The sequence below is a fragment of the Sceloporus undulatus genome, chromosome 6 (genome assembly GCF_019175285.1).
Source record: "Sceloporus undulatus isolate JIND9_A2432 ecotype Alabama chromosome 6, SceUnd_v1.1, whole genome shotgun sequence".
In the NCBI taxonomy this organism is placed as follows: domain Eukaryota; kingdom Metazoa; phylum Chordata; class Lepidosauria; order Squamata; family Phrynosomatidae; genus Sceloporus; species Sceloporus undulatus.
Window position 1 is genome coordinate 160,974,012 of NC_056527.1, and position 25,844 is coordinate 160,999,855.

The 25,844-nt window shown below is 42.0% G+C and overlaps 1 protein-coding gene across 3 annotated transcripts in view; it reads left to right on the forward strand.

Moving 5' to 3' along the window:
- The first annotated feature begins 455 nt into the window (after positions 1–455).
- Positions 456–25,844, forward strand: part of ADAMTSL3 (ADAMTS like 3) — a 221,016-nt gene continuing 195,627 nt past the window's right edge. Inside the window, exons 1-3 of one of the 3 annotated variants that reach the window (XM_042475404.1) lie at positions 456–538; positions 7,860–8,012; positions 9,359–9,446. In XM_042475404.1, coding sequence (XP_042331338.1) covers positions 9,369–9,446 — 78 coding nt within the window. In that variant the 5' untranslated portion in view covers positions 456–538; positions 7,860–8,012; positions 9,359–9,368. Of the gene's footprint in view, positions 539–1,667; positions 2,061–7,859; positions 8,013–9,358; positions 9,447–25,844 lie in introns of those variants that run through there. The other 2 variants (XM_042475402.1, XM_042475403.1) reach the window with 2 other exon arrangements.

Genomic DNA, 25,844 nt, shown 5'->3' on the forward strand with positions numbered 1-25,844 from the left:
GCTTTCTCAGCCTTTGAGAGGATGTCAGTGGTCTCAAAACTAAATCTCAAACTCATTTTGTTGATTTCCAAAAGCACAGCAGGGGCAAGGGCTGCTCTCTATGGGGCTGAAATATGAAGGGAAGGAATGTGTTGTTTCTCAGGCCACATTAAGCATCTCCAGTTCCTCTGCAGGGCGCTTACTGCATTGATCCACCCACACATGACCAGCTGTGAATCTGGCCCTTTTAACAGCAAGCAAATGATTAAGGCCTGACATTGCTGAATGCAACTAACAGGACAAGCGAAGATGCCCACGCAAAGTGTTCTAAGGCAGAGCAGGTGCAAAAGCCTGCGTGCACCAAGATGAAAACAACAGGGCACCAGTAGGTTTTGTCCTCCTTTACAAACCTTGGATAAAAAAGAAGGGCTTGTATTAGAAGCGAACCTTGCGTCTGTTTTCTGCTGTTGTGGACTGACAAGACCTGAGCCGGAAAAGGTCTCCGCACTTGGAATGAGGCTCTTCCAAAATTGTTGGACTTGATCCAATACAGGGAGAGGTGAGATAATAATAATTATTATTATTAACACCCACAAATCCCTCATTGTTGGCTCTGGTGGGATGATGGAAATGGCAGTCCAGCAACATCTTCTGGAGGGTTGTAATGAGCTGCTAAATGGAGTTGGTTCCTTCCTTCCTCCCTCTACCACTACAGCAATTGTTCAAGCTACTTTACAAATATGTCCACAGAAGCTATAACTCTCCCAATTTTTGTCATTTCCCAAAATATTGCATCGCCCAGCCTACCTTCACATTGAAAGAAAAGCAGTATGATACAGTGGTGTCACTATGGGAGTGTGGGGGGCTCAGTCTGCACCAGGTGACATCCAAAGGGGTGATGCCACTGGTCCTCAAACATCTGCAGTTGGGCAGAAATGAACAGTGGCATTCACCTGTATCTCCTTAAAAGGCTGGAAAGACTGTGTGAGTCTCAGCATGCTTGAAGGAGAGTCTTCTGGCCACCCCTTTGAGCACTGGATCGGGGCTGTGACAACTGCACACCAGAGCCTCAATTTTTCCAGCTCAGAAAGGGCAAAACACCGTGCCGCCTTTTTGAGATGGGAAAAAAAGCATCTGTTCACGTTTCTACAGCGTGCAGCATCTAACTGCCATGCCTCAGGAAGGTCCCAATGCTGCCCACCATCTGGCCAGGCAGACAGCATGATGCCAGCTTTGGGGCGGAGTTGGGGCGTGTGGCATGTGGACGCCATGAGCCCACGCCACCCTGAAGCCGGCTCTTTTTGTGAGTTCCTGCATGGCAGAAAGGGGTTGGACTAGATGGCCCTTGTGGTCTCCTTCAGCTCTATGATTCTATGAATCCATGGGTAAAGAATCTGTGGATATGGCTGAATGTACCCTTAAACATCCAGGATGATTTTCCTCCTCTGCAGCTTTCTGCAGATTTAACCCACTGAGTTCAACCCATCCATTAAGAGGGAAAAGCAACGCTGGTGAATCAGCAAAGGATTCTTAACAGCCTGGATGCTGTACCTAAAGACAACATCACGGTTATTATGAAATGCCTTGCAGCCACATCCAAATAACCCAAAAATTGAGCTTGGCCTCTTCATCGCCTGTGAGGCTCATCCTGTAAAGAGGGCCACGAGGGGGCGCTCTGTGTCCAGCTCTAGGATGGCTGCCATCCTGATTCCTGCAGCTCCAACAGGTTGGAAAGAGCGCAAAGAAGACGTTTGCAATTGCAAGAGATCTTTTTGCGCAGGGTTAGGTTTAAGTGGCTGCGTCTCTCTTTGCAGCTTTGGGGCACCAATGGAATAAGAAGGCATTTTCTCTTTCTTTTAGGGTGGGTGGTGGGTGGGGAGGTCCTGTCTGCTGCTCCAGGGACCCTTCCTTCCAAGGTTTCCTTGGCTCTGCTGGACTTTGCAGAGAGGCATCGAGGAGCCAAAGAGGTTGAAAGTGCAGGGTTTCGCTTGGGATTGCGCGCAAGACCCATCTCACTTTGGAGGCAAAGCTTGGATGCAGTTGGGAAGGCTGACTTTCCCTTAAAGGACTCCCATCCGGAGGTAAGGAGATGGAGACAGAACTGTCAGGCTGCATCCGCACTGGGGAAACAATCCGGTTTTATTGCGCTCTAACTTGATAATTTCCCCAGTGCGGATGCAGAATCAGGTTGCATCTATTCACACCTGAGAGTTTTCTAGATCCAGTCTGAGACTGCTTTAACTGCTTTGGCTCAATGATAGGGAATTTTGGGAACTACTTTTGTGAGATATATAGGCTTCTCTGTCAAAGAGCTCTGGTGCCACAATAAACTACAATTTCCAGGGGTCCCTAGCACTGAGCCAGAGCAGTTAAAGTGGTCTCAAACTGGATTATTTCTGCAGTGTGTTTGGACCTATGTGCTCTAATAGGATGTTCTTCTGAATAGAGGTGCACAGGTTTGTGCTTCTGTCCCAAAGGTGGCTTTAGAAGAAGGCAGGTAGAGTTGGTTGTTGTTGTGTGCCTTCAAGTTGTTTCCGATTTATGGTGACCCTAAGGTGAGCCCTTGATAGGGTTTCCTTGGCAAGATTTGTTCAGAGGAGGTTTGCCATGGTCTTGACTGAGGCTGAGAGAGTGTGACTTGGCCAAGGTCACCCAGTGGGTTTCATCATGGCTGAGTTGGGCATTGAACCCTGGTCTCCAGAGTCGTAGTCTAACACTCAAACCACTAAGCCAGGCTGGTTCTCAGGCACACCTATTGAAATGTTGGAAGCTAAAGTCCTGTTGATTTCAATGGGTCTCCTTTTAAGTCTGGATCCTGCCTAATGGATCAGTCATTCAGCTTCTACACATTTGCAGGAACACTTGAGCAAGTAAATTATACAACAGTAGTCCAAACATACTGCAGAAATAATCCGGGTCGACACCGCTTAAACTGACCTGGCTCAGTGCTAGGGGATCCTGGGAATTGTAGTTTATTACCGCACCAGAGCTCTCTTGCAGAGAAAGCTCAATGTCTCACAAAGCTACAGTTCCCAAAATTCCCTAGCATTGAGCCAGGTTATTTAAAGCGGTCTCAAACTGGATTATTTCTGCAGTGTGTTTTGCACCAATGCTTTCCTCATTTTGCAGGAGCCAACCTGTGTGTGTCATTTTATTTCTGATTTCGGTATATTTGAAAGCGTTAGCTGTATATGTGTGCCTTCAAGTCACCCATCCACTTATGGTAACCTCATGAAATTCATAGGGTTTCTTAGGCAAGGGATACTCAGATGTGGTTTTGCCAGTTCTTTCCTCTGAAATGTAGCTGACAGCACATTGGCGATCTCCCATCCAAGTACTAACCTGGGCTGAGCCCACTTAGCACCCAAGATCAGAGGGGATCTGCTTCCTTCAGGCTATAAACACAGATAGAAAAGCATTGCACATGTCAAGTGATGACGGATGCAAGGTTCTTATCTGTGGTGTTAGTTGTGAAGTAATCTCTTCAAACAAGAGGTCACTTGGTATGGTATCCGTCCAGCTGATGGACCTGTTTGATGGACCAGTCTCAAAAAGTGGGCACGATACATGCTACCCAATGCAAATGTTACATGCTCAGGCAAGCTGCAATGATCTTATTCACTTATGCATGGGAGCAAGTGTTACAGACTTCAGGTTGCAGTAAAGATGTGTAGCACTGGAGTGTTCTTGTGATGCTGGTGTTTATTAATAACCATTGGTTGCTTTCGTCAGGCCTCACCTGGAATACTGGGTCCAGTTCTGGGCACCACAATTCAAAAAGGATGTTGAGAAGCTGGAGTGTGTCCAGAAGAGGGCAACCAAAATGGTGAAAGGTCTGGAAACCATGCCTTATGAGGAGAGATTGAGGGAGCTGGGTATGTTTAGCCTGGAAAAGAGATGGTTAAGAGGTGATATGATAGCTCCGTTTAAGTATTTGAAGGAGTGTCACATTGAGGAGGGAGCAAGCTTGTTTTCTGCTGCTCCAGAGAATAGGACCTGGAACAATGGATGCAAGCTGCAGGAAAAGAGATCCCAGCTCAATATTAGGAAGAACTTCCTGACAGTGAGAGCTGTTTGAAAGTGGAACCCACTCCATCGGAGTGCGGTTGGTTCTCCTTTTTTGGAGGTTTTGAAACAGAGGCTGGATGGCCATCTCTCAAGGGTGTTTTCATCGTGATTTCCTGCATGGCAGGGGGTTGGACTGAATGGCCCTTGGGGTCTCTTCCAATTCTATGATTTTATGTTTCTATGATTCAACGTTTGGGAGGACAGAGAAAGAGGTAAATACAGCTCAACCTAACACATATTTACTTCATTCCCACTGTGTTCAATGGACCTTTTCCCCAGGCAAATGGTGCCACCATAAACAGAAAGAAAGGATCCAACATAGAAAGTCCTGTGAATAAAAAGCGATGGGAGAATTCCTCTTTATTCACGGGATAATGATGCAGTTATCGCAACGTTGCACGACAGCATCTGATAATCTTCATGCAATTGTGAAATAGTGATGGGACCATCCAGCTATGCTCCTGTCACTTTTGCCCATGTGAACGGGCAAAAGGAGGCAGGGAGGGGAGCTTATGTGGCTTTGCTCCCCTAGCCACCTCAATCTCAGGGCTTCTGAGGGAAAACAAGCCGGCGGAGCCACTTGCCTTCTTCTTCCTCAGCCCCTGGCCTCAGGGTCAATGGGGTACAGCCTGAAGGGAGGGAGAGCCAGCCTGATGGCCCACCAGCCGACTCATGAAGCAGCCACATGGTTCTTTGGCAGCCAGTTCCACTTCACAAGTCACCCCTTTCCTCCACTGACCTCCTCCCATTTCACACCACACAGAATCCTTAGTCATGCTTTTTTGCACTCATGTTCCTCGTAAATCGTAATTCCCATATGCCACCGAATGTAATGCTAATAGCTGTGACATAAACAACTAGCAAAATTAGCATTATACCTAGCATTAGCATTATACAGTACCTTTAAATTACAATATCATACGCACAACCCATTTCTGCCACTTCTAAGTTTGCACCTTCGACTCGTCCATTGATCATATCAAAATCCATAATTTTGGCTGCCAAAACCTGCCCTTGACTTATACATGAGGTCATTGTATAGTCAAGCATATAGGATGAACTGTGGGGACAATGGGGGAAGTAAGGGAGGAGGAGAAGGGAGACAGAGAGGCACTTTAAAGACAGCTGAAAAAGTAGGAGAGCAGATGATTGATCACAGCTGTTCCCATCAAATCAGGACACTTGAAGGGCATGGGCATGGGCTTCATTCTTTCTCTGGGCAGGTATTCATGGCAAGTTCAAAGCAGTCTTTGAACAAGTGCCTTAGGAAAAGGAAGAGATCTCTGACCATGTGGAAAGTGCTTTCCACCCCGAGGAGCAGCAGTCTGTTCTGTTTCCCCAGGGATGTAGCCAAGGGGGGGGATCTTGGGGTCCGGACCCCCCCTTCCATTAGAAAAATGAATGGCGTGTGCTGCTGCGCCGCCGCACCCAAGCCCCATTATAATGGTGGCACTTAGTCTGGACCCCCCCTTCCTAAAATCCTGGCTACGTCCCTGGTTTCCCACATACAGGGTTTCTCACCTTCTCTCCCAAAGTGGGTTGGGAGATTAATCATACGCTTCAACACTAGTGACGGTATAGTATTTTCTGTTGGAATAGGAAGACCTATAACTTGAGTCATTGTAGGGTTAATGGTGAGCTACTGAGAGGGAGAGGATCTTCAGCTGTGTGTATTGCCCTAATAAGATATTAAGCCTTCATAAGGCTAGCTTTAGGTTGTGATTCTCACTCTTTTCTCTTAGTCTCTTTTGCTTCAATGCAGTTTATATTCTTTGATGTATTTGCTGTTTTGTGTTCTGTTTGCCATCATGATTATGGTTCACTTTGTATGTATTGGTTTTGAAGGCTTTTGTTATAGACATTGTTTTGTTACCTTTGAAGCAGATATAGATAAAGATTATTTATAGTACCTTTTGCTTTTGGCGTTTCAACTCCATTGTTTCAACATAACTGAGAACAGATAGCTAAGGTAGGGGAGTCCAGAGACTATCTGGGCGAAATCGAGGATGTACCATTCTTCCATCCCCCAAAAACAAGGATAATGTAAAGAGCATGGGCCTAGAAGCAGTAACCAACTGGCTTGCCTCATAATGTTGGTGAGGAACTTTGCAGAATTCAAGAGTGTATTGCTACTTCTGTTGTCTTCCTATGAAACTCCTATGCTAACCCTGTCTCTGAAAGTTTCTAGTGGGTGATATATGATGAATGCTTTCCACAAGAGGGATGGATGCAAAGGGAGTGACCCTAAAGAGGAGTAAGCTGTCCCCATGAAACCCATTGAAATGTAGTAAGGCAGTGTCTGAGCAGCTGTCCAAAAGCAAATATTATTTGGATAGCATTTCCAAACCCTTATCTGGGAAAAAATGGTATGTTTGGCACAGTGCAGAATAACAAACATTAAATATGTGTTTCTTTGCATATATGCTTAATAAAATATGTTTGGAACTAGTGTGCATATGAAAGGGGTGACTTTTGAAGGAACAGGTGCTGTTTTGCTATTTGGAGAGGGGAGACTTGTAGTCTTTTTGAAGTAATGAACTCTAATTTTGTAACTTTAAAGCCTGCTTACCTCAAGTATTCTCCACTTAATTTGAGGGATGCACTGAGAAACAGATGCACACAGAATTAGATTTATCATGGAGAAGATAGTTCTTTGGGACTAAGATTACTACCTATTATCTTGTTTCTTTATTTCTTTATGTATTAAATATTAAAACATTTATATACTGACCTGTAGCCTAGTATCTCAGGGTGGCTCACAGTACAAATCAATGCAAACAATTTAGAACAAGAAAAATAATCTAAACACACCAGAAGCATATTGAGAAGATCAACAGGTTGGAAGAAGGCAGCTTAAACCTGATACAACGATTTAAGGTAATTTTAAAAGCAGGTAGACGTGAAGATTTGGGTGAAAAAGAATTAATCCCCAAAGGATTTAGTTTTTAAAAAAGTGTTTGGCAGCAAACAGGGCCCATTGCTGGTGCCTACCTTATCTCCCCACCATTGGCCTGGTACTGTAAGCAATGACAGGGGATTGTTACCTTCTGGTTAGACTACTGCAATGCACTCTACATGGGGCTGCCCTTGAAAAGTCTTTGGAAGCTGCAACCAGTGCAAAATGCAGTGGCCAGACTGGTGCTGGGTATACATGATAAAAGACTGCAAAACACTGGTTTTGATCTACGGGGTACTAAAAAGGTTAGCACTGAGAAACTGCTCCCTTCCATCTGATCCTCCTCCAAATTTCAGCACCTTGTCCCATGCCCCATCTGAAGTTAAGTTGGTGTGTACATGTAACTGGGCTTTCTTTGTAGCAGCACCCCATCTGGAACTTCTCACCTAAGGAGGTTAGGCTGGCCCCATCTCTTTTAAGCTTCTACTGGGCAGCCAAAACAGTGCTTTTTAACCTTTGACATTTCTCAGTTTTAAAACTGTATTTTAGACTGTTTTTTAAAAGACTGTTTTTAGAAGTTTCTAAAATGTATTTCAATGTGTTTTTAAAATATTTCATCTTTGCACTTTTTAAATAGTTCATATTTGTTCATATCCTTGGGGCCCCTTCCGGGATGGGAGATGATAACCAAATATTTTAAATAAGGGACTGGATCTTATCGGTGTTTATTCAGATCTTGTAAGAAACGCTTTTTTTTTGAGCTCCCAAAATCTTTCTCATGCTGGCTGGGAAGAGTTTGGTAATTGTAGTTTTAAAAAGTGTTTCCAAGCTCTGGTTGGGAGGTTTCCAAGCTCTGCCTCAGAAAGTAGTTAGTTCCCATGACTATTGTCATCCAGCCACCCAACTTTCTTAACAGGACTGCCGTCACCATAAGCCCATCGAGGACAGATGACAAGAGAGGGGTCTTGACCATGAGTCCAAAAGGAGCTTCTTGCAGCTAGAGCTGACCTTACTCATTTTACATTGAGGGATGTTGCAAAGCCCAATGGCATGGACCTCAGAACGTGAGGTAGGTGGGTGGATTTGAGCACTGGACACCCTTAGCATTCATGAAACCATCTGGCAAAATTGGGCTTTTACATAGTTGAGCAACTGACATTGTGCCCTCCTAGGCTGCCTGTAGCCTAACCTATTTGTACTGACTTGGGAGTAAACTATGCTGAAGACATGGAGGGCATGTCTAAGTGTGCATGCTGAACACGTGGAAGGCGTGTCTAAGTGCACATTGTGCTTCTAAGAGTCTTTGTATTTAAGCACACTTCAGTGATAATGGATGGGAAAAGTAATTGCCCCCCTGTGGAGGAAGGCAAAATTAATAACAACCAGTTTGCCAATACTGAGCCCTTTACCTTAAAACAGTTCTAGGATCCCTGCCCAATAAAAGATGACTGGATGACAGTTTACTGAAATCTGTACAATACAGTCACATCTCCTAACTCACAGATCTGGGATCCGTACCCTTGAATATGGGCGACCATTGCCATTTCCAGTGGCGCATCTGTCCAGGCCATGCACACGAGGGCCTGCCCCATTCAAGCCTGTGAGGCTTGAATATGCGCAAGCCTCTGTTTTCGCGGGGTGGGGTCTGGAACGGACCTCCCACAAATACGGAGGGCCAACTGTATTTCAAAATTCTCTTGATGGGGGCACTGAGAAGTTTTTGTTTTGTTTTGTTTTTGCAAAGAAAGGAATGGTAAAAATAGTAGGGTTTTTTTTTAATGCATAAGCATTCTGCAGATTTTTAACTAAAGACCTTAGAGGTGCTGCCAAAAACAAATAATTTCACATGTGTCTTTTACTCGGATATAGCTATCTTATAGTATGTCTTTTGATTCAGCATCCTTTCCTGCAAAGTTGTGGCTTTTGTATCCTTTTTGACTGCATAGCCAGCATGGTTTGGAAGCAATGGAAAATGGATCCTGGAGTTGTATTTGTGCCTAGGAAGCAGGGCAAAAAGTGTTGAAATAGCTAAGCAGGTTCGATTTCTCCTTGGCTCTCCTGTAGGTTGGATGGTCATGGCAGAACGGCGGGGAAGGTTGCTGATTTGATAAATTGACTTGTGAGCAAGAGAAAAACCTGAGCTGTTGCTCTTCCAGCCAGTTCCCCCACCCTCCTGCCCTAATTGGAAGTACCTCTCCCTTCACGCTGGGTTCATGTTGTTCTCTGTGAGTCTGCTTTCCTGGCCAGCACAAACCTCGGCTGTTTAGGTTGCACGCTTTCCAACGCTCAGATTCGACTTGCTGCCCAGTTTGCTTTAGTCATTCAGATTCTGGCGGGGTGCACTTGACTTCTTTCCCTACCCCCCTTCATTCTTTCATAGCTGTGAAACCTTTTTGCTCTTCTCTCCTCTTAAAGGTGCAAGAAGATGGCCAGTGCCAAGCCAACGGGACTCTCTTGGGAAATCACCTGGTTTACAGTCGTCACCATCTGTGCCCATCTACAGGTAGGCAAGAGTGCTACAGGCTCAACATCTGCTTGTGGAGCAGATGATTGATTAATATTATGAAAAACTCACAAGTTGCTGAGATGGCTGTTATTCTCTAGTGCTGATTCCCGAATGAAAGACAGCTGTTGAGTTCAGAGGTTTTTTGGGTTTCCTTTTTTTTGAGGAGGGGTGGGGGTATTTTTACTCCCATCCTCCCTTTAGCTTTTAGGTCTGTGGCATCAAGAGGTGAGCAGAAGAGATGTGAAACCTTGATCAAATAATCAGGGCCTGGCTTCAGGGACTTAATTTTGTGGTAGACCATATTCAGTGCATGTTGAAGCTTCCAGCATCAAACATTGATACCACTCCAGCTGGAATGAAAATGTTTAGATAGCAGATGATGTGAAAGACCTGTTCCTAACACTCTGGAAAGCTCTTGGTAGTCACAGCAGCTAATATAGGGCTAACTGAATTCAGTTTCAGAGAGGTTTGTTGTTATTTTATCCACTTATATTTCTTTTTACTGTCAATAATGGAACTCAAGTTTATTACTCAGCACTGCATTCTAGTAGTGGGCTGGGACAAAGACAAAGAATGGAACTACAAATTATATTATTATTATTATTATTATTATTATTATTATTATTATTATTTCTTATCCCTCTCTCCCCATAGGGAACAGCAACAAATCAACAATGCACATCAATTAATACACATTAATTAAAACATGCAGCAATTTTAAAGGACAAATAATTCATACACATTTTAAAACAATCCACATTTAAAATTCAGCATCTAAATTCACTATGACCAGGGTGACCATTACAACAATAGCCTAGTCAAGGCACTGTGGCTGCTCAAGGTTGTGAGTTCGATCCCAGGCAAGGCTCTAAGGTCCACTCAGCCCTGCAGCCTTTTGTAAACCACTAAAATGAATACCCAGTTTGTTGGGGGCCAAATAGCTTACAGATTGTAAACCCTTAGGGAGTGCTTAGTTCACTGATAAGAGGTATAGCAATGTACTTGCTATTGCTATATACACGTCTGATTACTTTCAGGTCCTAGTTTTACTTTCCTTTTGCATTCTTTTCCTTCTATTGTAATTGTTAGGAAATCAGTTCATCTAAAAAAGAAACCCAAGGAAAAAGAATCTCGGTGGTCATGATAATATTTATTCATTCTGGGGTGAAATGGTGGTTTGCATTAAAGCTGTACAGAAGCATAGATTTTGAAGGCTGGATTAAAAACCTCCCCAAAGCAGAGACAGTTAAGATTTTGCCAAACATACTCTTCAGTGAAATATTTGGTGTTATCTTTGATGTGCTTATTCAGTGACAGCATCGCCACAACACTTATGCAAGTTCCTGCAGTTAATGTATGACTAATGGCAGTTTTAAAAATTAGTGTTCTGGAGATCCAAACAGCTGTTGTCCCCAATTCTGCTGGAGGGAAGAAGATGGGGGTGGAAGGAGCAAAGCCTGATAGAAAGGCAAGTGCTGCTTTAAAAACATTTTTTTAATGTTAAAACATGTCTTTATGTTTCCTTGTTTGGGTTTCTCATACAAAGACAAGTGATAGCGGGGATAGGTTACCAAACTATATTTTTTTAAATTTAAATATATTGATAAGCCACTTTTGTAGAGTTCAGACTATATGAAAAAAATTCCAAAAAGAAAATAAACAATAATGCCTAAAACCTGCCCCTCAGATGGCTGATTTGTCAAAATTGTCTGTGGGTGAGGTATGTTGAACATTTCCTCTCCTTGTCCTTCCGGAACCTACTGCCCCAGCTCTTGGGAATTATGCTCACTTTCAGCATCGGAGCCTCATTGGCAAAAAAGGGGGGCATCAGCATAGGAACTGTTGTTTTCAGCACTGTTGTTAACTGCCATCAAACTGACTTTGGCTTAAGGCAACCTTATGATTGAGAGACCTCCAAGACATTCTGTCACCAGGTCTTGCAAACTCATGATCACTATTCTTTGATTGAAGACTTGTAATGCAGTCTTCCTCTTCTTTTCCTACTGCCTCCTTCTCCTGCTGCTGCCGCCTTCTTCTTCCTCTTCATCTCCTACTGCCTTCTACCTTGCCAAGCATTGGTGCTGATCTTTCTATTTTTGCATTTCAGTCACCTTTGATTAACAAGAAGTCCTCTTTTTGTGTGTGATCAATTTCCTCCTGGACTCCAGCATAGAATTGTTCAACCTCTTCTTCTGTCTCTGTAGTTGGAGCATAGACTTGGATTATGCACTTGGTGTGTTTCCCTTGAAATTGTGTTGACATGATTCACTCAGACTTCACTTTATAACCTTTGATCGCTTTTGCTACATCTTTTCTCCCTATAAATGCACCCCAATTTTTCTTTTCCCTTCCTGAGTAAAACACTGTGTAATTATTTGACTCAAAATGTCTCATTCTTGTTCACTCTAGCTCATTCACCCCTAGTACTGCAATGTTTATATGTTCCCATTTCTTATTTTACAATGTGTATCTTCCCTGGAATAATCTTCTCACATTCTGCATTCTTAATTATATGTGTTGTGCAGCTATGGCTGTTATATTCATCTCTGAGCAAGTCAACAACTGACTGTCCATTTGGCTTGTGTCCAGTTGCTTCATTAGCCGCAACACTACCCATATGTGTCCTCCGCTGTACCCCAGTAGTTTGAGTCTCTAGTTTCATTTTGGATTGTCTCATCATAGGGTTTTCAAAGTAAAAGACTTCAGCAGTAGATTACCATTGCCTTATTCTGCACGATACTAACAAACATTAGCTGTGGTGCCAGTGCCCTTGTCTCTGAGAGATCCTTTGCCAGTGTCATGTCCTGCTGCTACTGCTGTTTGGCATGTTTAGTCTAGCTCCTTGGGAAAAACCTGTCTGATGATGGGAGACCCTTCCAGCAGAACTGCTACTGTCAGCATAGCCTTTTGCATCACCAGAGCACACAATCCCACCACAACAGAAAGGAAGTGCTATGGTGGGATTTTCAGCATTCCTTACCCAGATAGAATCATAGAGTTGGAAGAGACCTCAAGGGCCATCCAGTCCAATCCCCTGCCATGCAGGAACACAGTATCAAAGCACTCCCAGCAGATGGCCATCCAGCCTCTGTTTAAAAACCTCCAAAGAAGGAGACTGCACCACACTTCAAGGGAGCATGTTACACTATTGAATAGCTCTTATCATCAAGAATGTTCTAATTTTTAGGTGAAATCTTTTCCTGTGGTTTCCATCCATTGCTCCATGTCCTAGTCTCTGGAGCAGCAGAAAACAAACTTGCTCCATGCTCAGTATGACACCCCTTCAAATATTTAAACAGGGCTATCATATCACCTATTAACAATTTCTTCTCCAGGCTAAGCATACCCAGCTACCAAAGTCTTTCCTCATAAGGCATGGTTTCCAGACCCTTCATCATTTTGGTTGCCCTGCTCTGGACACGCTCCAATTTGTCAACATAGTTTTTGAATTGTGGTGCCCAGAACTGGACCCAGTATTCCAGGTGAGGCCTGACCAAAGCAGAATAGACTAGTATTACTACTTCCTTCAGTCTAGACATTATATTTCTATTGATGCAGCCTTGAATCACATTGGTCCTTTTAGCTGCCACATCACACTGTTGACTAATGTTCAACTTGTGGTCTACTAGGACTCCTAGATCCCTTTCACATGTAGTTATGTTAAGCCAGGAGTCCCCCATCTTATACCTGTGCATTTCATTTTTTCTCCCTTACATTTCTCTGTGTTGAAATTACAGGATGAAGAGAAGACATTGTTAAGCACTCTTCAGGTTCAGCAGGTCAACCAATTACAAATCCAAATAATGTGCTTGGGGTTGAGTCACTGGGTGAGTCTCTCAGTGTCAGAGGAAGGCAATAGTAAACCTTCCCAGGGAAAATCTTGCCAAGAACACCCCATGAAAGGGCCATCACAAACCAGGGTCATCCTGGAGGCATAGAACAACAACAGACACATAACTGAATTGAAAGTAGATGTGTAGGAAACTGGTCCGGCATAATTCTATATTTCAGTATAAAACCCTTTTACATAGTGTGTTTTGGGCTAGGGTTCAAGCTCCATTGAGTTCAGTGTAGTTGAGAAACATGAATGGAAACAAATACATTTTTAAACGAAGATGTTTTAATAATAATTGCAAAAGAACATTAATTCATATTGACATGCACTGTGATATCTGTATTTAATTTATATTAAAAGTTATTAGAGAGATAATAGCAAAGCAGTACTTTTAATATATGATTTTCAGAAACTGTCAAGTTTGTCATGCTTCCGGATGGCTCCTTAGGCCAGCTGAACTGTAAAGCAGCGGTTCCAAGCCATCTTAGCCTGGCAATTACCACATTGCTGCTACATGCTAACTGTTGCCATTACTGTCAATGTGGGCGATCCTCATTGTTTAATAACACTGTTTTATAGGGCTAACTAAGTTGAGTGTTTGTTTATAGGCAGAAATCATGAGGTACTTCTTTTTGCTGTGCCAAAAATCTGGATAGTTAAGAGGAGCAATTTAGGTCCCCCTCCTTCATTACATACACATTTCTTGCAAGCTGTAGAGCAATAGTGGCCAAAGTTCTGCATTGCAGAGGCTAACTCTGAACTTTCATAGTGCTCTTAATATCAAGATGTGCTTTACTTTTTGCCTCCCATTTATGTAAGGTACTGGATTCTGTGGCATGGAGACAGAATCCTTCAGGTCTGTAAACAGAGGCTTCAGTCACTAGGAGGCAGGCAGAAACCTGGATTCAAGGTAAATCAGGGAGCTGAGGTCCAATTTTTTTGGAAGACCAGAAGATTGAGAACCACTGGCTTAGAAGGTCCAAAATAGACTGTGTGCTGGATAGGTTTTTCTTCTTCTTCAAAAGTTGGGGATATTTGAGTGGGAACTGGAGATAAAGGAAGGAGGACATGCCTGTGTCTGATACCACAATGCACACTACAAACAAACAGAACTGAAAAGTTCTCTTTTTACTGAGAGTTCTTTTTAATGAAAAAGAAAAGAAGCCAGGACAGCATTTGGATGGAACAAACAGTAAGGAACATCATTAAATGATGTGACAGTATCTCCAGTCTGGAGGAACTAAGAGTGACATCTATGAAGAAGGGATGGACTTGGTGAGGTTGATCTAGCTGGCAAATCACAGGGTCTCTGTCCCTGTGTTTATGAAGGTGTTTTGTTTGACTTCTGCTCACTTTCTTTTTGAATGCCTGGGAGACCCATTTGAAGTAACAGTGGACTTCAAATAGCCATCACAGGCCATGATTTTAGCTGCAGCCGCCTCTGTGTGTGTCTGTATGCACATGTATATATGTATGTATGCATGCATGCCCATGTGTAAAAGAGGTGTAGATCCTCTAGACTGATTAAAAAGACCAAAAAGTCCTAGATTTTGTTCCTGTTCTTTAGGATTTTATTTGGGAGATCCACACACATTTTGTTTATTCCGGAATATTTTCTGTCAGCTGCTGGCAAATCAAAGACTGTTTATGCCAGCTCCCCAGGTCAGTTTATTTTAACCCAGTATGAAATCATAAGGAACAGGACTTTTCAATCAGACTGGATGCACCAATAGTTGAGGGAGAGGATATGTGTGAGAGAGATTTCAGAAGCAAAGAAGGTTTCTTCCAAAGCAAAGACATTTACACAGAGGGTGCGTGCATTGCCTCCTTTTACTTCTTTGATGGAGATGAGAGATTAGAGTGGGGTTGAGACTATTTACAAGGAGATGCCTCATGGAAGTACACAACGGTATAGATATGGGGCTGAGGCCTCTCTTAGGCTCTACTCCACAATAAATGTTTTTTGGCTTACACCTTGTAGACGCCTTCATAAGGTTGCGGAAGTCTTGGCTCTCATCCCGTTTGGCTGATTGAACATGAAATCAGCTGGCTTCCAAACAGGCTTTTATTGTTCTGGGTTGATTTTAATTCAATTTTATTTTTTCATAGTAGTTACTTTGCTTACGTTGTGAATTGTCCGGGTCATGCTCCTGTCACTTGGAGGTGAGAGGCTAATGTGAATAACACCCACCTTGGATGCAATGAAATGGATTTTCCCAGACTTTGTCTAGGCAATCGTGGTCCCCTCCCCATTCTTTTTCCAATGATAGTACTCTGTTACTGGTGTAACACTCAACTGCAGCTGCAGAAGCTTAAGTGTGATGCATGGACTTCATAAACATGAAGCAAAAACAGTTTTAGAACAATATTCTGCCTGTGCACGTACATGGACATGTGTGATTGTTAATTCTTCTGAAGCGCATCTTTTTTGCTTGCTGTTTTCAACCAAATTTTTGATGGTGGGACCAGGGCTTGGAAAATTTACTTTTCTGGATGACAGCTCTCAGAATCTCTCAGACAGTGTGGAGGATTCTGGGAATGTACTCCCCCAAACTAACATGAATGCTAAGTAATGGCTCTTGGATGGGTATGTGTTGATGTTTAAGTTGGAGTGAGCAACTGTGAAGGACTAGGGAGCAGTGTTAGCCCTGCAGGAGACCTTGGAGGGTGTACCTCCCTATACTTCCCTTGCAGAAAGAATCAATTTGCTTTTGCCCTCTGGGGACATGCTTCTGCACCCCAAGAGGGCATTTTAAGCATATGGAAGCATAAGAAATTTTGGGGAAAAATATAAAATTTTATTTTGATCTCTGGGAAGGGAGAAATCCAGGGGGTCCACACATGATGGAAATGCTCTCCACATGCTCCAGATAGCCACCTTTAATCCCTAGAGCAGTGATGGAGAACTTTTTAGAGACCAAGTGCCCAAACTGCAACCCAAACCCCACTTATTTATCGCAAAGTGCTGCACCTCTCTGAATTTCTAGTGACAAACTCTAGTGAAGTCTGTGTTGGGATGATGATGCGTGTGCCCATAGAGAGGGCTCTGAGTGCCACCTCTGGCATGCGTGCCATAGATTCGCCACCCCTGCCCTAGAGGGTCCTGTGGGCTGTTTGAAGCTTATGGGCCACATTTGGCCCACCCCATGTTTGAATCTGTTGATTCCGACTTGATAGTTACTGACAATCTAATAGGGTTATACAGTACATACCACTTGACACAGCTCTTCAAAACATGCCTGCAGCAGGGTTTTTTTCAACATAAAAGGTATATATGTGTGTATGTGGGAGTCAGGACTGTATGTAAGGGACAAAATCACAGTGGATTTCTTGTGCCTGACTGAAGATTGGTTTGTATGCCCTCCCCAAGCACTATGTTCATGCTTGTGAGAAGAGATTATTTCTGATTTGCAAGGACTGGGGTTGAAAAAAAGCCAAGACTTTCTTTTTATTTTCTTTAATAACACAAACAAACATTTTCTTTAACCATACAAACAGCCTGGAAGTGTTCCTTTTCCAGTTTGGGGCAGAAAATGACCTAGTGGCAGTAGATATACCATGCAATGCAACAGCCCTATTCCTGGAGGCATTCTAGTTGGGACAGAACTGTGTCTCCATTCTGAGGGCACCCATTCCATATGCAGCCCCTGGGAATGATGCCTGGTCATCATGTCATATAATCATCCTCATTGTTACAAATGATCTTAAAATTACTACCAGCAAATGTTGATTAGCCATTTTTGGAGAGTGAGAGAATGAAAGAGTAAGAACTTTGGCCACTTCATCTTCATGTACTCACTCAACTTTCTTTTGAATTTGCCTGTCCATGAAGATCAGTTCAGTCCTAGGGAGGATTGTGCTGTTGTTGTTTTAATGTGCCGTAGAAAGCTAGCATGGTGTAATGGCTTGAGTATTGCACTACAACTCTGGGAGACAGGGTTCAAGTCTCTGCTCAGCTATGAAAACCCACTGGGTGACCCTGAGCAAGTCACACTCTCTGAGCTTCAGAGGAAAGCTGTGGCAACCTATTTCTGAAGAAATCTTGCTCCATGATAGGAAACAACTTCATGCCAAACAACAACAATATACTGAAACAACTGGCCTAACATTAGCCAGTATTTGCCCTGGTGTTCGCCTAAAGGCAGTGAGGGAGAGACAGTAGACATTGCATCTCTTTACCTTTGTGAAATGTTGCATGGATTATGGTTCAGTTTCAGTTGGAGCTGTGTTAAGTCAAATCTCATTCACTCCTTTGATGTGAGATTTGAGAGAAAATTGGTGTCACAACTTTGTTCTGGGAAGCTTTTTTTAAAAAAAAGGAATAAGGTGTATTAAAAGAGAGCTTGACAGCATTTGCTCAAGAGAACAGAACGCAACACTTTCAAATAGGCTCCTAATGATAAGTGTATTATATTCCTATGGTTTCTTCCTAATGCACTTAATTAGTTTTGTTGGTCCAGCAGTCTGCTGAAGTATATGTCCAAAAACACTGGTACATGCCACTGCAATGTATGGTTTTGTGTTAGGCTGCAGATAGCATTTTACGGAAAGGGAGCTGTAAATGCATTTTCAATACCGCAAGTTAGTTTTAATGTGTATTTACATCTCCAGTGGGAATAGCCTTGAAAATGAGAGAGCAATTAGATTACTAGGAAAATGCATTTTGTTTAGTGTTGTGAGTCTCACGGGTCTTTCAAACATCCGGTTAGCTTACTCTATTTGTAAATCACAACTATTAAAATATCATGTGTGTATGTCAAAGTAACACAGGGTTTTGAATGGGAAAACTATTCATTATTTTGTGGTTACCTCTTAAAGGGACTAAATTAACGGTTCTTGTTGACGTGTGCCTTCAAGTCATTTCTGACTTATAGTGACTCTAAGACCCTATCACAGGGTTTTCTTGTCTATTTTATTGATTGTATGTACAGCGCTGTGTAAATCTACAGCACCATATAAATAAAGCATAACAACAACAACAACAACAAAGCTCATAAATTTGGTGCATAACTGAGATGGTTGTGTGTAATGATTTCATAGGTTCAGTGGCTCTTGCTTTGATGTGAAACCCTCAAGATTTCCTTCTGGGATGAACTCAACTTACAGCCACAGAGCCATTTCCTAAGGCACCAAGCTGCATATTTTTACTTGGTAGGGAAATAAAAGTTTGGATGCATGAGGGTTGCAATACAGTGTTTAACTGGAATCTAATTTACTTGCATACTAAGTACATATATATGACAGATGTACCAATTATAAACAGACGGTTTCACCATGTGGCTGATACTCTTGAGTCCGACACTTCTTAGAAACTTTGCTGTCACAGAACTTTGAAATAGATTTTCTTCTTTACTTTTAGTAGAGAACACTCCACTAGACAGATGTTGACTACAGAGTTGCACTGGAGGACCTAGACTGAGATTCTTAGAGAGGTGTCCTCTCGGGTAAAAATGTAGTGTTTTTGTTATTTGTGGTGTTTCCACATTCACGGGGGTCCTGTGCCCCTAAGACCAGGAAATGTGGAGGGACAAGTGTATTGCATATTTCTGTATGGTCTATACAGATATGTAGTGTTTAGCCTGATTTGAGATAAAATACATCTGCAACAATTTCAAACCTGAATGTGGTCCACCTGGCATGGTGGCCAGCTAAACATTCATGGATTTTATCCATATGTTCTCTCTAGGAATATTGTTGATGGGAAACTTTGATGATGGTGATATTATTATTTTATTAAGCTGAAGGTACAGGTACAAACATGGGGAAAGGGAAGTTGAGTTCAGGCCAAATGCACATTTGTGGTAGTTTGCATTCAGCATTGTAGGTCACAAACAGTGCAGGTCTGACTGGTTCTTAAATGTTGGTCTTCCATGTGTTTTGGACCTCAGCTCCCAGACATCACAACTAGCATACCTTACAGTAAGGGACGATGGGAGCTGAAATCCAAAATGTTTGAGGACGATACAAGTAGACCAGGTTTCAAAGCAATACAGAATATTTCTTGTTGCCAGTGTAATTGTGTTCTGCTTAAGGTTTTATGCTGATTCTGAGATTTGGTATACAGTGGTGCCTCGGGTTACGAAATTAATTCGTTCCGCGGCCGCTTTCGTAACCCGAAAAGCCTTCGTAAGCCGAAATGCCATAGGCGCTAATGGGGAAAAAGCCGCGGCTCCATTTAAAATAGCGCCGGAGTTTTTTCATAACCCGAAAAAACTTTCGTAACCCGAAACAATAATTCCCTATGGGATTTTTTCGTATCCCGAAAAATTCGTAACCTGGGTATTTCGTATCCCGAGGTACCACTGTATCACGGCCTGTTCATCTGTGTATCTTTGTACAAGTTTCCTTAAGTGAATTCAGTGGCAATTTTGACTTGAGAAGAGATTGTGGTTCCCAAGCCCTGGAGTTGGCTCCGTTCTAAACCTCATTGCAAATGTACGTAGGCGTGAAGACATTAGGCCCTAATGTTGTAATATTTGGGATCGCAGCTCATATTTAAAATGTGTTTTTATTGTTGAGAAAAGATGACCATTGGGGTCAAGAGGAGGACATCAGTGTCTTGTTTGTTCTGCACACTCTGCTTGTTGGGGATGAATCCAAGCTGAATTTTTATTTAGCCCTCACTAGCCAGTTGTATTTCCTCTTCAAATGTGGCATGAATCATTTTATCTCTGCTTTGTTGTAATGTGCAAGAAAAAGAGCAGATGGTATTTTAAAGCTGTTTCCACTTCTGTTAACTTTTCTGAGAAACTGCTTTTGGTTCCCCTCCCCTGGCGCTTTTGGAGAAGTAAAAAAGATATCCAGAAAGATAATTTTCCTGCTCCGTATAACTCTTGCAAAATTGGAAATGATTTCCATTTGCTAATGTCAGTTTTTATTGTGTGTCACTGAAGAGCATTTTATCAGGTGTTCCAAAGTCTATCTCTTGGCAGAAATTTCCTTGAACTACTACTGCTGAGGGAAGCAGCAAGAAACAGTCCAAGAGCATGCACACTTTAACAAAAAAAAAAAAAAAAACCCATTGAAGCAGGAGATGGAAACTTGCTTTTTAAAAAGGTGGCTTTTTGCCATGAAAACTGTATTTAAAAAAAATCAGTTTGAATGCTTGGATGGATTCCTGTCTTCCATAAAAGAAATACAGAGGAAGATACAGGTGCATGGTGGTCTGAGAGTCCTAGCGGCACCATTTTGTCCATGTGAATGGACACTGTCAGTACAAGGAATGTTGATGGACAGCATATCATTATTTTTGTTAGCATTTGTTACTGGAAAAGCATGTGATTCAGAGGGAACTGTCAGTTCTAAATATGTCCTTGCATTCAAAGCAGTATTCTGTATTTTGCTACGGATGGGCAACAAGTGAGCAAAATCAGGAAATACCAGGCAATTTTGCTATAAAAGTTGAATACAGAAACAGTGACAAGTGTTCAAGTATTCCCATATTAGGTATGATTGTTTTTTAAAAATGAGGTTCTGTGAATAGCTACCTCCAGTGTAAAAACAACAGCAGAAAATATTATTTTTTTGGGGGGGGGGGGAGAAAGCAAAAAAAGCAAAATGAGGTGGAACAGCAACGGAGTAGGCAAACCATTACACTATCTAGCCAAGTGTAAACAGTGTATACAACAATGAGTTACATCAGCATCATTTTTCATGCTTTTGGATGGGGAACCAAGTGTACAACTAAACCACATTGTGGATAGTGATACCTCTATATGTTTCATTGCAAAAACTGCACCTCAGAATTGTCAGACAGGTGTTCCAGATGTGTGATACCATGTGTGAGATATTGGGAAGTATGAGCGCTAGTAGTGGATCTCTTAAGCAAAGCATCTGATGTGATAGGTAGAAGTTTGAGCAACTCACCAGCCTGCTCCACCCCATACACAATATCTAGCAAAGAAAGAAATCAAACTTAGTCTTCTTCATTAAAAAAAAAAGTGTGCATATTCAACACAGGATCATCATCTTAAAGAAGGTAAATAAAGGAAGAGAATTCCATGGTATCAGGAGAACTGGAACATCTCCATCAGAAAGTGATCTTATTGAGGACAGGCAGAAAGAGAGGAAGAGAGAAAGAGAAAGTCAGTGAAAGCAGATGAGACCCCAGAGGACAAAGGAGGTGATGCAGGAAGAGAATGGTGTAAACAAACAAATAGGCAATTACCTTAAATATGTGCCTAAACTCATAGAGAATGACATGCAAACTACCAGTGGGTATAGCTGGCCCTTTGTATTGGTGGGGATTTGAACCATATTATGGATAGTGATACATATGGATGGCAAATTCTGTGGGACCTTGAGTCCAGTTCTTTTGAATGATGTTGCAAAGTGTGCATGGCCACATTGGCGTGGCCATATACATGCACCTTGGTCCAGGCCTCCAAGGGAGAGAAGAACTGCTGGACCTGATCTCCTCCCCTCCTCACTATTCCCTTCTCTTTTTGTGTTGTGTCTTTTAGATTGTATGCCTGAGGGCAGGGAACCATCTATTATCCCCTCTGTTGTAAACCGCTCGGATTCCCAGTGATTGGGCGGTATATAAATTATTATTATTATTATTATTATTATTATTATTATTATTGAAGAGAACGAACCAATCCATGGATGGCAAATCCACTGATAGGAAAAGCTGACTGTATAGGCATGTAGAAGTTACTAACCCAAATATGAGAAGGGAAGAAAAAAGAGGGTAAAATAAAATACTTGCCTAGTATAATTTTATAGTTACTTGGATAGTATCAATTGATTGTTGTAGATATATTTTATTTTAGAATATCCACTTCATCCTCTGGATGTTTGCGTGTTTCTGAATGCATTCCTATTTACATGAGTTAAAGCTATGTGTTGAATCCAGACTTAGTCATAAGGATGTGGGTCTGAATGGGTCTACTCTGCTATAAGTAATATGACTAATTCTGGAGCCAACCCAATATCAACATACTGTACAATGCCAATATTCACAAAGTACACTAGATGCTGACAGAATGGAAAAAAACAAACCTTAGCAGGATGAAAGCCTTCTAGAGGCTATGATGGCCCCTCTCTGCTTTGCAAATTGTAACAATTGCTTTCCTTTCTTTTGCAGGCAAAGTTTTGTTTAACCAGACTTTTAATATGTAATTGCTTTGATTATTTATTTTTAATTTTTGCATGTTTTAAAAATAAGTTTATACTTTTTAAATATAATTTTACACTGTTTTAAATGTGACAATTTTAATTATGTCAGATTTTAATTTATTTCTTCTGTAAGCTGCCCTGGGTCCAACTCCAGGAGAATGGTGGCGTTTGAAATTAATGAATGAATGAGTAAAATAAGACAGTTATTGCTAACTGATTGGAGATTGTTGAAGAGGTGACCATTTGCGCCTTCTGGGATGTTTTATACCTGGATTGGATCTATCATAATTGTGTTACGGTGAATTGTGCTTTCACCATAAGTGGTGAGTTGCCACATCTCAGGGCCAAGACATGGGTCATCTGCAGATGGGAGACGAGGGTGCATACTCTCCAGCTTTGGTGAGCTTAGCTCTAGGAAAGACAAAACGGATGTGTACAAATATCTAGCTCAGCCAGTAAAGCCACAACTTGTTTCAGCTTGCTGCTTTACAAAAGACTGATTTCTTGCTGCAATTTGCAAAGTCTGTCCGGGGTGTGTGTTTGTATTTATTCATCAATGGTTCCTAAAATTAGGTATACCAGATGTTTGGACTGCATTTCCTGTTGCTGGGATTTCTGGGAAGTCCAAAACATCTGGAGGACCAAAGTTTGAGAACCACTGAGTTTTCTTCCTCTTTCCTTTTGTGGTGTTAGGGCACATCTGCCACTGTGCCTTGCATCCAGCTTCTGGTTAGAAACGGGTACCGTATTCTAGGTTTAAATGGTCCCATCTTTCTAAGTAAGACTCTCCTCATTTTACCTTGATCTGGGAACAGTCCTTTTAGCTACATTCCTGTTGGGAAGATATGCTATGCATACATGTACATGTGTGCATGATTGTTTTTTTTTTTAATGACAAGCTATGAGTATCTGTGGTTGCTATGTAATAAGGATCACAGGCCTGAACTTGCAGAATCTAAGCAGAACAGTGGAGGTCGGGGGGTCTTGGAGAAGTCTCATCCACAGGGTTGCCGAGAATAGTTAACCACAACAACAACAGCAAGGTTTCAGTATTTCGGCCTGAGATGATCCTTAACTGGCAAACCTAGACACAGGGAAGGATCTCTATGTCAGACCTTAGATATGCTGAGGAACCTTTTCCTCTCCAGGTGTTTTGGAGTACAGTTTCACTAATGCCTTGCCATTGGCCATGCTGGGTGGGAATGGGAGTACAGAGCTGTATGTTGGATCCTATGGGTGGCCAAAGTTTTTTCACTCCAATTTTAAGCAGTGGGCAAACTGATATAGGATGGGGTGGTTCTTAAGGAATCCTGGCCCCTAGCCATTTAGAACTTTGAACAGAAATTACCAGCACTTCAAATTTGTGCTCAGAAAAAAATTGGCAGCCAGTGCAGTTATTGCAGAATTGATGTAATGCGATCTCATGGGCATTATCCTAAGTTTTCAAAGAGTTAGAGAGCTGTGCAGAGAATGTTGTAAATAATAATCCTGATACAAACCTATCTTGTCAGTCATGCCTCCTCACTGTTTCTGTACATTGCGGCCCTGATGGTATTGTTGAGATCTAAATGAATTTCTTTAGAAATGCGGAATTATCTAAACACTGGAAATCCACCATTTTAGAATGGTAAACATATTAGTGTGCAGCTGCTATTCAGCTTGTGTATTCGTGTTGAGCTACCCCACAAAATTCCCTCTGAGCACTCCTTACCTAAGAAAACCCTATTGGTTTTCATAGTGTTGCCATAAGTTGACAGGTGACTTAAAGGCTTGCGGACATATGCATGCACACACTTACACAGACACCATCCCTACCTCCCTGTTCTGCCATCACAGGAGAACCCTTCTGCCTTAAGGGGAAGAGAGAAGCAAATTTAGGAATGCAGTGGAGAAAGATCTTGCTTTCAAGGACTTTTTTTCAATCATGTTAGCTTGTCTTTTCTTGTTTTATTATATAATTTTTCATGCTTATTGTTATATTATTTTTTTGTAACTTCCTTAGTGTGGTTCTCCTGAAAAGCAATGCACAAATAACCTCTCATTCTTTCTCAAATTTGAGTGAGTGTTTGCATGCCAGGCTCAGGCACACTCTCTGGGCATATGTGAGAATCTGCACATGTGCACACATGCACACACATACACACACATACACACAGAAGCATTCCATTTTCAGAAATAGGAAGGGCTTTTCTGTCCAGTCTGCTTTAAATACAATCAGCCCTCCACATTTGTGGCTTTGACTTTTGTGGATTTGATTATTTGCAGATTTGATTAATACGTTCTTTTTAGGAATTGCTAGGTCCTCCAGAGAAATTCTGCGGGACGTTGACCATAGGGTTGAGCTGGAGAACCTAGAGATACCTGGGAAATATACTTCTCTAGCTATTTGTAGGTCCTCCAACATGATTCTGTGGTCAAATTCTAGCAGATTTGGACCATCAAGTTCTGCTAGGAGACCGAGAGATTCTTAGAGAAATGTTCTCTCTCTAGTTAAAAAAGTTGTGGTTTTTTTTATTAGCAAGTTTTCCACTTTCATTGGGATCCTGTTTCTCTAGAGAACGTGAAGGGCATACTGTATAAGGAACCACAAAGAGGAACAGTAAGAATCTTCCAAGTTGGCCATCAGTGGCACCAGGATGGCAGACTGAGTTCTTTCTAACTTTGCATCTATACTAGTTAGTTACCCTATGCCATTTTTATTCAGATCTGCAACCTGTTATGCCATACATTTCCTCCTTTCCTATAGCGTGTAAATAGGCACTGTATTTCCCACAGATGAAGTAGCTGAAAACCTTTTTACATGTGTAATCTTGCCTTTGTCTCTTCATGCGGCACAGTTAAAGCACTATGATTCCACTGTAAATACAGTAGCATGGTTTTATTCCATGGACTTGTAGGATTTCCGGGTTTTTATTGGGAAGGTATTTAGAATTGTTAGCCAGAGAAGTCTAGTGCCTCATCAAACAACCAATCCCAGGATTCCATAAGGTGGAACCATGGCAGTTGAAGTGGAATCATAATGGTATAATTGTATTTTAAATGGGTGGGTGTGGAAGATAAGAAATGTACATTTTAATGCTGTGAGCCAACCCCAGCTGTGTTGTTCAGAGGGGTGGGATAAAAATAAATTTTAATACTGTTGTTATTATTTAGTGTGAAAGGGGTCTTGGACTGGCAATTCCTCCTAACTGGTTTTCATGCACCACAAGGGAATTTAGGGAAAGAGGAAGACATTTGCTTTGCGTCTGCAACATTAGATTTAGTGCCAAATCATATACTACATTATGGGCTTGAATCCAATTAGAGGATACTGTGGGTTCAGCAGCTGGACTAGTCAAGCAAACAAGTGTCTGCAGTTACACTTGAGCTGCAAGAAGGCAGCAATGTGTTAATTGAAGTAGAGAGCAGGCAAAAAGGAAGTTCAAGGAAGATTCCCAAGT